We start from the raw sequence: 15,313 nt of genomic DNA, 5'->3' as shown, positions 1-15,313 counted from the left end.
AATAGGAAAAAAATTCACCATCATACCTCATCTGGCACTGGTCAACATCACCCAGATAAGCTAAACATAAGAGGAAAAAAACACTTTTGCATGAATAGCAAAGTACTGTCTTACACAAAGTGTAAATCTCCTCAAGTCATGACTGAGGCACATTCCCTACACACCTATATGTTGACAATATATTTATTAAATCAATAATAATTTTTGGATCTGGAAATACAAGGAGCAGCTATAAAATATTGTGGGTATTAGGTTAAACTCACAAAGAACAAAAACATATTCAGATACTGCTGGCTGCAAATACTAAACTGTTTATTAAATCAGAGGAGCTCTCAAAAAGGAGAGGAAAAAGTCCAGGATCAGCCACAGCTCAAACTTCCATGGTTTGTTTTCAAAGACCATTGTCAAAAAACCCTCAAGCTTCAACGTGGCTCCTCATCCCTCTGAAAGAGCTCAGTTTTGAGCCATTTATGCCAGGGTGAACAGGAGGCCACTTTTCATAGGAAGGATTGGGATTTGGCCTGGCAAACCATGGACTGGGGAGAAGACAGAGTGCTCTCCTAAGGCATTGGGAATATAATGACTTACAATAAAATTCAGGTTGGTATGAGAATGAGTGTGTATTCCAGAATACAGAAAGCTGACCAGTCTCCATTGTATTTTCACAGCATCTGCTCTGATTCCTGCCAGGCCCTGCCACGTCACTTCACTGAGAATCAAATACACGCAAAGAATTTAGCAATCTCTTTTTAAATTTTCACCCAACCTTTGCTGTCTGCATAATCTGCATAGTTACATGCAGCTGAGCTGACAGAAAACCATTTCTAAACACTCACATGAAAAACTGACCAAAAATGGGCATTTCTGAGAGCATTGTGGGACTGCTCAGGATGGACTGGCAGCCAGAGAAGAGCAGACTGCACAGCAGCTGAAAACCTGCTTGGGGAGGTCTGTCTGCCCTTTGCTGGGCAGGTACTGAAAGGAAGAAACTCCACTAGTCAGAGTGGGGGTGCTCCATGAATGACCTTCTCTGCAAATGAGAACATTTTTAATTAATTGTCCACACTAGCTTCTAAACTATGAGCTTAGCCACTGGGTACTTACATCAACAGTCATGTAATTTTGACTTTGATTACTGTATTTACGTCCCAAAATAAAATACTCTGATCATTTTTCCAAACAGCTTTGTAGAAACATCACTTATTCTGACTGTTCCATTCTTTAAAATCTATTTTTCAAACTATCATAGCCCCTAGAGTCAGTATCTGAATGGAAATGTTAGAAAAACACCTCCAAAAGTTTTTGAGTGTTATAATAATTGTATTTTCTGGTTTTTAGCAGTCCACGACAATCAGCAGCACAGTTGCATTGGAAGTGTCTTCTGTTGAGAAAACTTTTTCTCCTAAGAAATACCAAGCAGAGGAACAAGAGACAGGAATTCATGTATCCTGTTTTTTTCTTGCAGCTCTCTGCAAGCAGAAAAAGGCATAAGATAAATATCCCATTTCAAAGCCATGTGACTGCACTTGGAAAAGTGGCCTTGCCCAAGTTTGGCTGCCAGTGGAGTAAGGCAATAACTTTTGGTAAAGTAAACAGTACTTTTAAATGAAGTGGGCTTGGCTGGTTGGTGGTTTCTTCCTGAAACAAATTGTGATGCTTAAAAATAGTCTGGGCACAGGACAACAGGAAGCTTCTATCCCAGACATACATACATACAAACATACATAGCTTTTCTTTATACTGCATGTAATGGTCAGATGGGAAATTATGTCATTCTTAAAGGCAAGACTAAGTATAACTTCCACCTGTTCTGCCCACTCACCATTCCTGTTCAAATGCCAGCTGTGTAGCTTGCCAAATCTTTACTTAAGCTTCATGGTTTTTAAAAAACCATGTCAGGGTGCAGCTCTAAATCTCCTATCCCGGTTTGACTGATATTTTAAAATACAAGCAGCCTACAAGTTAAATAATAAAAAACACAGTGGTTACACGACATGCAGCATTATAACTGCGAGGTGCATTTGGATTTCAAACTCTCACCAGTCAGTTATCCCTACAATCAGGGAGAGAGCTGTGCATGCTGGCTCTGATGGCAATCACAGCAGGTGCACAGGGCAGACTGGAAGGGCAAGGCAGACCTGGGGAATAGCAAATATAAAAGGTGCCATCATCTCTGAAAGAAGTCAAAGTGTAACAAACTGCAGTCTTTCATTTCCCCCGAAGCTTCCTTGGCAGTTTTGCAGCTTCTTCTCAGCTCTTGTCGTTTGCTGGCAGTTTCCAAATGCTCATCTGCTTCCCCTGGATGTGACAGAACTGTCAGCAGCCCTGGATGCAGTAGGTGGCATTTTGATAGCCACCACAAAATAAATGACTTAGATGTGTTAGAAACAGCAAAGATTTCAGGTCAGCCTGATTTCCAACCTTCCACAGGAAAGGTGGATGAGTTGAAGCAACAGGTGTTTCTTTGCCTACAACTTTAGCTCTGTGTCCCCACCTTTTTACACCCAGGAGTGACGCAGGGGGTGCAATACACAAACACCAACAGGCACTCAGCTGGCATCATTTGTTTAATAAAGTTTTTTCTGGTTTTAAAAAAGTTTACAAGACAGATGTATTCCACGTGATAAACAACTAGAGACTGATCGTCTCTTGTAACAACTTAATCCATGCAGAAAGACTGGACTGCCTAACCTGATGTTAGGCAGCAGCTAACAATTTACCAAAATATGCACAGATCTGCACACTGCAATGGAAACAGGTAGCACATGACACCACGGAGTGAGAATCAATACACAAGCCTGCTCAGAGAATTTTCAGAATTCAAGTGTAAGTTTAAGGAAAAACCCTGATTTGTTCTTTAAATGGAGCTTATGTACTGAGAGTGAAATGCTCTGCTACAATCTGCCTACAGTCACCCTTTACTCAGCAGCTGTGTGAGAACGCATACACAGAAATGTCACGAGTCCTTTTCACTACTGACACTACACATTAACAACTGAATCTGATAGCATTGCTTTGGTTGGTTCAATACAGAATGATAGGTTTTCTAATGTCTCAGCTCTGCTTTCCCATTTTCCATCCTTTTCCAAAGTCGTTGAAGAGTGTTGCTGAGGTGAACGTTGGGTCTTTCTTCAAGAATTCAGTGTAGCTTTTGTGTAAGAAACTGTGGAAGGCAAACAAACAGGAACATTACTGTAGGCAGAGCAGAAATACAGCAGGATTCCTTCAAATCCCACAGAGAAAAAAGTCTTTACTTATCGTCACAGCATGAAAACTAATGCTAGGTCACCTGTATACTATATTTTAGAGACCTTCAGCTCCTTAGAAATCCAGATGTTATCGGAAAGATTGGACTGACCAAAGCACACCAGAAGGCCTGCAAACCCTCTAAAATGTTCTTATTTCAACACACAACCCAGAAACAGTTGGGGGGGAAACCTTGTATAGGTTACAGACATCACCCAGTGTCTGACCACCTGGGAAATTCATGGACTTAAAAAAGAAAAAAAAGTAAGAAACTTTGTGAGCAATGAACGATGCTGAATTGTATAAATCACAGCCAGACTAAACTCTGGGGACAAGAAAATGAGAGAAAGGTTAAACCTTAACTTTGCAAAGCTGTTAATAATTAAACTGCACAGCCAGCTCAGGGCTTCAGTGTGCAGATGAGGATAATAACACTTTCTTGAGAGCTTGGACACATTTGAAAAGTCAAAATCAGCAATGTAGCTTTTTGGGGGCAGGAAGGGGGAGGGAAGGTAATGAAAGCTGTGTCCTGAAGGCTTAAAGCTGACTGGAAGAGTATGATAAACACATATCTACATAGGCAGATAATCCATGACAAAGGATTCAGGTCTGTATTCAGCCTAATCCCATTCACTGATGCCTAGGCATGTCCTGCAGGTTGAGTGCCTGAAGGGAGAGAAGATCTCCTGCTGCTGAGGCAAGTTTGGCTCTCAGTGCCTGCCCTAATGTCCTTATTAGATGGTGGAGGTCTATAAAACAGCCCATTACTAATTCATCCTGGGAAAGAACAAACTGAGGAGGGGCAGGTAAGAACCATGAAAGGAAGCTGCAGCTCTGCCCTGTCTCCAGCTTCTGAGCTGTTTTCCACTTCCATTGCTAGAGACTGTGCTGTATTTGTTCCAGAGCGAGCTCCCTGCCAGGTGAGCACAGAGAGAAATACAACCCTGTGTCTCTGTGTATCTGAAGAACACGAGGCAGGACTCAGAGTTAAGTCACTGCTGTTATTACCAGATTAAACTTTCAGATTTCCTGAGTCAACATGGAAACAATCACAACTGGGCCAGACCCACAACTCCAGCCAAGCACGCAGCTGGGAAGAGGTTTTCATCCGCCCCAACATTCTGGTGGGTGACTGCAGATGGGAGCAGAGGTTGTAAAATTTATAAAACCAGTCAGATAAAATTTCACTTTCCAGCACTTCTAATGCCACTCTCTGTAAAACAGGCAGGGGCCAAGCATTACAGAGGAGAGGAGAAGCCAAACCTGAGGCCTGCCTTGGATGAGCTAAGGCTCTCTTTCCGAGGACACATCTCCTTCTGCTCCGCTGCTGGCACTGGGGTCATCCTTGTTTCGGGGGGCATTTCTTTCTCTACTTGACTCAGAGGGCACCTTGGTTCTGGTCTTCTCTTTTCTTTGTTGCTGTTTTTCAAGTTTTGTCAGCTGTTCACAGGGTAAGGAAAAAATACATCATGTAATAAAGCAATTTCAGAAGTCTAGTTCTATAAAATTGTAAATGTGAGCAATTGTATAAAACTTGCAACTTAGATTCACAACACCAATACATGTATCAACAAAACAAAAAAGAAAGAAGAAAAACACTCAAAGGCTGAGATTTTTAAAAATTTAGAAAAGACAGTGAATTATCACCATAAGATAACATGATCACCCCGAGTATAAAAGAGAAGTGATTTATATCCCTCAGCACAAGTAATAAAAAAAATACATTTGGGTTGACTAATCCAAATGTATTTTTACTAATTGCATTGCAAATGACTTACAAAGTTCTGATTACCAATTACAAACACAGACAATTGCTCAGACAAAATAAGATATTTCGCTGTCACATCCAATGACATAAAAGAGCTATTCATCAGCAATTATTTGTCTAATCTCTTCCTGCTATGATCACATTAAACACTGCAGGATGGTTCAGTCATCTCTTCTTGCTAAAGCTGAAATCTAAAATATAAAAATCACACCATCCCTAAGCCTTACTTCCCATGCTACAAAAAAAACAAATTTTTGACAGGAAAAAAATGCAATGGGAAGGGAAGAGGAAAGAGAACAACAATTTAAATCAGCTCTCCCTCATCACACATTGCATGATGGATGTCTTGACCCCACCTCCTCTTGGAATTTCTTTCAGCTGAACATTGCTGGGACCAGGAGTGGAAGCTATATTCATTCTTTTCTGCATCTTTTCTGTCTCTTTCTGCTTCTAATTCCCTCTCCTCTGAGTTTTGAGCAACTTAAAATTAGACAGAGTTTGTGAAGCTGAATGGGTTAAGTCAATGCTTTGTGAAATGTTTTGTGTTAACAGGATGTTGCTCTAAATTTTTGCCAAAGCTGTCTGATTTTCTGAAGGTGTCCAGTGAAGTTTTTGCTGTTTTGACCTCTTGATAATATCTTGTTGGAATTTCTCCCTTGTGTCTAACTCAGGGAACATGAAAAAAACCCAAGTCCTCTTAAGAGGCTTGTCAAGGGAATTTTGGGCCTTATACTGCCAGAGAAAGTTTAAAAAGCAGCATCCTTCCCTGTCTTCAGCCCAAGTTGTGGCCACTAGGAAGGTGTTGTCAGATGGGTAGTTGAAAGCAGGCAGCCTTGAACTGGGAAGGTAAAACTCTTAAACAAGCCAATATTCCCAAGAAAGAAATGAAATCTTGCAGAATCCTGCACACTTTGATTATTTTACACCTACACACTAGGCAGCAGCTCTCACTCCAAAACTAGAACTGCTGCTGCTGTTAATTATTAATGGTTTGGCCTGAGAATTCTTTGGGCTAAAACTGTGAGGGTACAGAAAGAAACACTAGAAATATCAGTATATTTTTCAGAGGTAAAACATGACACAAGAATCCAGAACAGCATTTGAAGGTAAAAATGAAACTGACTTCAAACCAAGCTATTTAAGGCAACACAGAGCACTTGTATCTGCCCATTTCATAGTTGGAGAACTTGTTGAGAAGAATGATGTGAGGGACAGTATTAAAAGCTTTACTAAAATCTAGAAAAACTAAATCCACCACCTTCCCTTCCTTCACTTGGCAGGTGACCATACAGTATAAGAGCATTCAATCAGTTAGACAGGACTTTCCTTTTTGAATCCGTGTTGACTTTAACCCCACCTTTAAATGCCTTTCAGTAGCACCCAGCATAATCTTCTCCACAATTTTTCCAGGCACTGAGGCTAGATTAACAGGCTTGTTGTTTCCCGGTTCTTCCCTCATGCCCTTTTTATAAACTGCAGAAACAATTTCACCAAGATTAAGTGAAGCATTATACAAATAAGGTTGGTGTGACCATGCTGAAGCACAACAATCCTTCCTCCTTTTCTATCAGCCTGGAAAAGCTGGCCACTGTTGTGTTTAGAGGATGAGGAAGCCTCAGCACTGTGTTTGGTTTTCAGCACAGCCTGTGCTGCTCCTCAGCAGAGCTAGCTCATTCTCCTGTCCACTCCAGACTTAAATTAGGATTCAAATTCACTATTCCCTTGTTTCTGACAGAGAGGCACCTCCACTTTCACCCAGTCACCCACATGCCAAAGCTCCCACATGCCAAGAAACTTCACTAAAGGCAGGGGGGGTGGTCCAGACTTATGAAAAACAATTGTTAATGAGTCATGATTAAACAACAGCTTTAATGAAGAGGAGGAATAAAATGTGAAAAGCTGTTCTGCATTACACACACAACCTTTCCCAGGACAGCAGGCAGCCATCAACAGACCAGGGAACTGAAGAAAACAATGCAATTATTTGACTGCTCAGAGGCTGCACAGGAAGGACAAGGTCCTTGTGCCTAATGGAAGCTGTACTGCTTCACAACAGCAATGCTACAAATTTGCAGAGAATACACATCATCCTTTCCAGACAGACCTTAGGAGTCACTTACTTGTTTAGGATCAACAGTGGCTGCTGGGGACTCCAGTTCTATTGTTACAGGACCATCATTCTGGATGTGGACCTGCATGTAGGCACCAAACTTGCCATCTGAAAAGGGAAAAGACAAGAAGTGCTCAGAGCCCTTGGGATGATAACACACATTGAAGTTTTTATCAACTGTGATACCAAAAAGAAACAAAAAATACATAAAAGGGCAGACAACTATTGAAATGTAGAAAGCTACCAAGAAAAAACAGTGTATGTGCACCCAGGTATGTAGCTTGCCATTCAGAGAGGATAAACACACAGCTGAGTAGAGAAATATGCACAAAACAAACCAAGTTCAGGATAGGCAGGATGGTTCTCACTGGCAGGAGATGACATTTTAAAGGCTGTAACAACTCAGCCTAGGGATCCAGTCCAACTGATCACCTGATACTTTGAAAAATTTTATATTTAGGCAACAGGTAAGAAGACCTGGAGCTACTCTGAAGCATTTGACAATTGAATACTGTAGAGCAGGGGACACTGGGGTGCAACTCAGTCCCAATCTGCTACAGCCACTTCTACATTTCTGCTGGTAACCTAGGCTGGTCTTTGAGAGTTACATAGATGTAACCTACACCCTGTGACCACAAAACCCAGTCAAAACTAATGCATCTTTCTTTAACAAAATAATAAAGAATAGTATCTTAAACTTTATTCGTGGGAGAACAACTTTTCAAATTGCTCTCTACTCTGCTCTCTCATCATGCCATCCCTCTGCTGTACTTCACTTACAAAAGGACTTGTTCTTTTCCATTTCCCATTCAAGTGTATGGACCTAAAAAAAAGTAAACTCCACAAGCCCATTTTTTCCAGAGGCTGATAAAATGGTCAAATACCCCCACCTTTACCAGAAGACTCAAAGTACTCCCATGTCACAAGTACTTTCTATCTTGTTTTGGCATCAGAACTACTGTCAAGGAACAGCTCCCTTCTGTTCTCCTCACACATTTATATTTCTAGTTACTGCTCTCCATCTTTCCCTACTTTAAGACTTCTGGACTGATCAATTCATCTTCTGCAGTAAAATAGGATCCTAGAAGTATTATTAAAGTGACAAGTTCATTCTGCTGGACACCCATCTCTCCAAATTCCTTGCCTCTAAAAGCCCAGCACACATGCCTTCCTCAGATGGAAAATCTGCACCTGACATGAGTCAGAGAAGCCACATCTGAGCCATAAAGACTTGAAAAAGAGGCATAATTTACTTCCAGAATATTTTTGTACATATTTCAAGCCTTATGACCTAGAAATTTCACACTGGTTTTATACTTCTAAGCTTGTCTACTTGGAAAGTTATTCTTCATTAACCTCATGTGAATATTGTTGCTCCAGATAACAGCACTTATTCTGAAGTGACAACACTCACAAAGGGAATTAATCAGGGAGAATAACTGTGCTTTCTACTTGTACCAAACCTTAATCTGAGTTAAATTCTTCCTTGTGGAACAATCCTCTCATATTTACTTAGATATTACTACTAAGGGAGTAAGACATTTCACACTCCTTGCCATGTTAATTTTTACTACCTCAGAAGAATAAATCCACATTCAGGACAGAGAGCAAAGGCCCTGAAACATAAGGAGGAGCCTTGGTAGGTCTGACATTTGGATATTAGCTTGCACAACTGGAGTGCTCAGGCCTGCAGACACCAGCTCTGCTCCCCAGAGGGGAGTGGGGTGTTTAAGAACACAAGAAAGCCCTGAAGCACAACAGGCAAGGACTTCTGATGCAGCCTTTCACTTCCTACATGTGGGTGCCCATGTGTTAAATTGTGCCGACCTAGGAACCATGGCTCTGAGCCTTCTCCAAGATTTCATTTGTCAAGTGTCCCATGGCTCTTGGTGTGAAAGAATGGGTTGTGCTTCTGTGGGAACACTTCCCACTCTGAGCTCCTGGCTGGCAAGGAGCAGAGAAGAGCCGCCTGCCCAGCACCTACAACTTCCAAATTCTCTCCTGGAACCAGGAACCAGAAAACACAAGGCTCTTAGGAAATAGGACAAGACCTTTATTGATCTGTCTTTGCCTCAACTACACAAATTCCACTTTCAGTGATTAAATTATTCCTCTAAAATGCATTAAGCAATTTGTAGGATCAAAAGGGAAAGGCACCTACAGCAATCCAGAGAATCAAACTCTAATCTCCCAATACCTGCAACTGTTGTGTGTGTGCCTGTGTGTATGAAGGGGCAATGTGAGTACAAATTTTCCAGACAGCAAAGAAGTAAAACAAACACTGGCAAAGTAATTGGCACAGCAGAAACTTCAACTTAAGAGAATCTCAACAGACTCGGGTACAACACACCATAACCGGCACAGCTTAATGAGAAAGCAAAATCATAAACTGACAGGTAGTTCCAGTGCTGCCAGCAGTTTTAAATCCATGTGTTATCTGACACAATAGGACTCTTGGGTTTCTAAACCTGTGCTTTTAACATGGAAAGAAAAATGCAGAAGTGAAAGCCTATTTTGCAGAAAGCACTGGGAAAAAAAGTGCCAAAATAAGGGCACTTAATATTCATTTCAGATACACAACTGCTATTCACTGAGAGAATGAATTCAAAAAGCTGCTGTCAAAATATAAAGTGATTGAAGGGCTATCAGAGAAGCATGCTTTTTTCCCTATCAGGAACAAATGATGGAAGAACATATCAAGGTAGAAAAGCTTGAAAAATTTACATTTTTGGACATGTGGACATGCGTGCATTTCACTGTGCCTCCTTGGAAAGCACTGGAATAATTATCCTAACCTAGAGTCAATATGAAAATTAGCTTCTAAATCTTTTCTCAGCTATCAGTTTTCTGTCTTGTTTTACTTTTTTCCTCACAAGGAAAGTAAAGCCAACCATTATATATCATAGACACCATTTAAAAATAGTCTTTTCCTGAAACTTGTCTTCTGTCAAGTGTAGCAAAAAGTCAAATTGGAATATGAAAATGGAAAGAAAGCAGTCAGAAAACCAAACAGAAAATGCTGAGTGTGGACAGAGCACAAATGAACAGGGAAGCCAGGTATTTTCTGATAAAGAGAAAACTGCTCCACTCATGACACAGAGTTGAGGAAACAGAGTCTAAATCAAAAGCTGTTGTCAAGCAGCACATTACACCTCCCACTGTCACAATTCCATTTAACAGGATGTGGAAATGACAGATGGAACTGTGCTGTCCATCACAAACTGGTGACACCTTAGAGTCTCAACTAAATACAATTTTCAGAAAAAATGTTTCTCTTGGGTTAATCTATCTATATAGCACAAAACATTCAGCCTTTGAGGGAGCCTGACCTCAAGGCTTGTTCTCATGGCTGCAGCGTCTCTGGGCTGCTCATGTTGTGCAGCCAAAAGGAATACAAGAACATCTACATGTCGCCCAGAGGAAGGCCAGGAAATGGCTTGGCTAGAGGAAGACTGGAGCGGTCACCCCGAGAGGCTCTAGTGAAAATTTTGTTAACATCCCTTCAGCTACAGAAAATCACAGAATTAAAAAAAAAGCAACAATCAGGAAAGGACACACACAAGGAGTGTCCACTGGTCACAGCAAGGACCTCACCAACCTTCTGTACTTACCTTTAATAAGCTCTGGTTTGTAGGCTTTTCTTAGCTGCTCTAGGAAGTTGTTATAAAAAGACTCCGCCTGCTCCGTGGGCATTGCCATGTGATAGTCAGGCTTGTTTCCCTTCAGGATGCACTGGAGAGTAAATTGGCTCACACACAACACTTCATACTGTTTATCCATCACACTTTTGGACCAGTGCTTCCCACTTTCATCTTCGAAGACTCTCAAGTTCAAGATCTTTCGCACCCTGGGAGGAGGAGAAGATAATTCCTAAATTGTACCCTGTAGGATCAACAGGTACCACACAGAATGAGGTAACAGATGCATATTCAGTCTGCCTCCACATAACAAGACATCCCTCTGCACCTTCATTCCCAGCCATGGGAATCTCATCACATTAGCCACAGCCTTAAGCAAGAGAGCCCTTACACAGCTACACAACTGTGTCAGGTCATCAATCCACACCATCATTGTACAGTGTGGCACCAGGACAGAATAACTGCACGCTACACAGTGACATACAGATGGCACAGGAAGGAAGAAAGGTCACTCTTTACTATCTGCTTTTATGTGTCACAACATTATTTAATGTGTGAACAGTTTTGGGAATTTTAATCCTCCCACCACACCAGGAAATCACACTCAGTAGGAAATGAGATCATGCTAAACTGTGTTTAAAACTGTGGGTTTTTGTTTCCAATCATGATTCACATATACTCCTCCTGCTTTGTCACTTCCTAGCACTATTTCCAGACCAGACCCCATAAGCCAGATGACAACACTTTTTCATCAGGATGAGAGGAGGAATCCAAGGAACAGGGGAGAACTGCAGCTGGCAGCAAAGTGGTTTGAAATTTGGGTCAATTTTCGAGAGACAGAGGACAGAACTGACTGGCTCAACACAACAAGTGGACTTTCACAAGTGGATCCTGAAAAGCAGCAGGCAGCTGTAACCCAGTCCATATCAGGACTTTGACTGATAACAGGACTGCATCCAAGCCACTCTCCTGTCTTTGGTTTCTTCTTCTGGCTTTTCCACACCTGCAGCATATCAAGGGAGCCTATCAAGTACAAAGGATTTCAACTGCAGTCATCAGCCAGGCATTTTGCACTGCACCAGAGGTGAGGCAGTCAGTGCAAGACAAAGCTGAGACTTTGTTATGGTCTAGTTTCAGGGTTTTGCTATCACTAAGGCACAGTCACAAGAACATCCTTGCCAATTTGTGTGTGTCAACAGCAACCAGAATTAACTCCTAAATGAAGTGGATTGTTGAAAGCATCCACCAGAAGGCCCCAGCAGAAGGCTTACATCATCATCACTGCTCTGTTTTTTTCATAGAGATGTTTGTTGTTTCATTTCCTAAAGTGGATTACTAAAGTGTCCTTTAATAGGACCTGAAAAGCCTGGTTAAGCTGCTTTCTCTCACTCCCTTTGCCCAGATGCTGGCTTCCTGCCCTTCCTGTGTGAGCCATCCCAACACCCTGGTGCTGAGAGCACGGTAACTACAGATCTCCCGCCTGCAAAATTCAGAAGCAGCTTCCACATCCACCAAGGCAGGGATGGGAAGCAATGGCAGAGCAGATGTTTCACACCGAGGGAGGCAAACAGGAAGGCAAACCAATGGAGCATGTGAGAATCAAAATCCCCTCTTCTTAATATCAGTCAGCTCCATTACCTGTTCCTTTTTCGCCTTTGCAAGGACTGAGGTCAGTCCTAGAGCAACAACCAGTCCAAAGGAGACAGAAGAAGCCCCTGGAGAGCTCTCTCTTGCATATGTTTGCTGGCTGAATCCCACTATTCTGTGGCCATGGAGCAGATGGCCAGAGCCAGTCCTCCAGGCTGCCAAAACTGATTCCTGTTTGCAGACAAGCAACTGACAAGACTATCTCACCTTCAGGAAGAAAAAAACTCATGTGCAAGCTAAAAGGAGAATTTGAGGATGCTCATAAATCCTATCATTGAAGGATGGATTTCTTTTGGACTCAAAAAGGATTTAAAAGAGTCCACTTTTGATAAAAAACGCATAGCAGAAAATGGGAACAGATTTTTCTCAGTGGAACGTGAAGAGAAAACTCTAAGAAATCTGTATTCAAGGTAAAATCTGAAGAGGAACTAACAGGAAAACCTGAATTTCCCAGTAGGAATAGCTGATTTGTTTGGCTGCTGCACAGGTATCAGCAATGCACAAATAGAAGAGTACAAGGCAAAAAGAAGGGAGTGACTTACATGTGCTCCAGCTCTCTTTGTGTATCTTCCAAAGAAATGCCCAGCAGCACACAGAGGCCTCGTCCTATTGAACTGATTTGTTCACCACCCACTGGAGAAAGGAGAGAGGGAAAAGAAAAATAAGGCTAAATGCACTGTCTTGTTTTATGGCACAAGTTAGGACTGGTGTCAGCAGTCCAACCACTGAAGAAAACAGCATTCTAAACCATGTTTCCTGTCTTAAGTTTGTAGATTTGAAAGTTCACATGGAAGCATTCTTTCAAAAGCTTTCCAATGCCACCACTTCTTTATCAGACTGGGTTACTTACTCCAGCATTTAAAAACACTGTATGAGGATTTTTATACTACAATTGCATTAACTGTCCTAAACAGAAAGGTGGTAAAACTCTCCACAGTCCTTGAAAAATTATCCACCTGGTTGACGCCACTAATTTTGAGTGTTGATGCACTCAATTTCTCTACTCCACCATTCCCTTCACACTTTGCCTTTTTTTTGAACAGGTGATTTCTACCTGATAGGAGTCCTCATGGATTTTTTTGAAACATGATTTTCAACAACCTGCAAATTAGGCTCTCCTAATTGGGAAAACAACCCCTTTAATGACATTTACAATAAAACACAAACTATCATAGATCTGTAGTGTTTTCCTAAGAAAAGTCTTAAACTATCTTAATTTAATAGAATTATCTTAACGTGGTTCACCCTGAGATGACTATAGTAAGAATAAATGCCTGGTGCTGAGATAAGCACCAGTTACCCAGCTGCTAAAACTGCATCCAGGCTCATGACCAGGACAAAAAGCTCCAAACATCCCACAAAAAGAAAGGGAATCAGGCCTCCAGTGAAAGCTGACACTGTCTGTGCACTAGTCGCTAGATCAGGGTATGAGTCCTCCAGTCCACAAATTTGTCCTGCTAAGTACAGCGCTGTCCACCAAACTCTTCAACAGCCAGGAACAACAGTCTGAATTCTCCCCAGAAAAGTGGTATTAAGGCAGCAAGAACCTGAGCGCTGACAGGGTGAGCCCAGCTGTCAGCACGGTCCCGGCTGTGCACAAAGGCTGTGCCCTCACAGACACAGCTGTGCCCAGGCTGTGCCCGTGCTGCCACACAGGAGAAGCTGCTCGATAACTTGAAGGCCACCCTTCTGCACACCAGAGAGTGCCACAGCAGGTACTCACTGCCTCACGGGCAGACTTCTTGGAGATTTTAAGCACCCTGAGCACAGAAGGTCCAAAGCAGTGCAATAGCAGGGACATTCCCTCAGGACACACCGTTCCTGCGGGAACCGGGGCTGGACCCAGGCGAGCAGCGCCCGGTGGCGCTGGGACAGCACCACTGGCACACACCGGCAGTGCACAAAGATGACCCGGGCTGCACTGCCAACATGCCTGCGATGGACGGAGGTGACTGTGACTGCAGCGCCAGCGCCTGCAAGCCCCGGGAGAGGGACACCGGGCTGGCACTGCCACCACACGCACGGCAACGCCCGGCCGTGCCAGGGCACCCCACTAACACAGCACCCAGGTGGTGGCACAGCACCCAGGCGGTGGCACAGCACCGAGCCTGCCACAGCCCAGGAAGCGCTTGGACACTGCTCCCCGGCACACGGTGTGACTCTTGGGGATGCCCTGTGCAGGGCTAAGAGCTGATCCCTGTGGGTCCCTTCTAACTCGGAATACTGTGCGATTCCATGAACACAAGCGAAGCAAGACGACTGCGACTGTGCTGCCAGCACAAAGGCGCTGGAGGAGGCGATGGCAGCGGGTCTGGCAGCCCACGCCTGCCAGGCAAGACTGCACACAGAGCTCCACACACGTCCCACACACACGCACCCGCGGGGGTCGGGCACCCGGGGGAGCCGCAAGCGAGCGGACCCGCGCCAAACCCACGCGGGGGGACAAGGGGAAGAAGCGCCCGCACACAGCCACACGCACACACAGACACCAGAGAGCCGCCCCGGCCCCCGCAGCTCCGCGGTCGGGACACACTGACCTGTGACGCTGGCCTGGGCCACCCGCTGCACGATCGCCTTCATGGCGCAGCGCAGCGCGGCCGGCGCCGAGCGGGGACAGCAGCGGCGCCCGGCAGCGGCGGCCGCTCCCCGCGCCCCGCGCGCAGCGCCCCCCGGCGCACGGGAGGTGCCGGCGCAGCCCCGCACCGCCGCTCCGGGGGTGCCACAGGAGGGGGACAGGTGCGCACGGACAGGTGCTCGGCCTTCCTCCTAGTGCCTATGGGCACTTGGGGGTGCCTACCAAAAGGAGAATATGCATGTAAGCAGGGCGGCATCCGCTATTGGAACAGCTATAGGGACACAGCGGGATGCCTGTAAAAATTAGTGGCTGGGAGGAGCGCTCGGGAA

General features: G+C 43.9%; 1 protein-coding gene across 1 annotated transcript; it reads right to left on the bottom strand.

Moving 5' to 3' along the window:
- Positions 1-2,554: 2,554 nt before the first annotated feature.
- DTD1 (D-aminoacyl-tRNA deacylase 1) lies at positions 2,555-15,025 on the bottom strand. The gene is given in 6 exon segments (NM_001245119.2): positions 2,555-3,163; positions 4,510-4,686; positions 7,135-7,232; positions 10,736-10,971; positions 12,952-13,042; positions 14,947-15,025. Coding segments are annotated over 5 exon segments (624 nt in total). The 5' UTR covers positions 14,990-15,025; the 3' UTR covers positions 2,555-3,163; positions 4,510-4,530.
- Between the last annotated feature and the right edge of the window lie 288 nt (positions 15,026-15,313).

Source organism: Taeniopygia guttata, chromosome 3 (genome assembly GCF_048771995.1).
Source record: "Taeniopygia guttata chromosome 3, bTaeGut7.mat, whole genome shotgun sequence".
Taxonomy (NCBI): Eukaryota; Metazoa; Chordata; class Aves; order Passeriformes; family Estrildidae; genus Taeniopygia; species Taeniopygia guttata.
The sequence above is the reverse complement of the archived record's forward strand: the minus strand, read 5'-3'. Positions and strand labels throughout refer to the sequence as shown.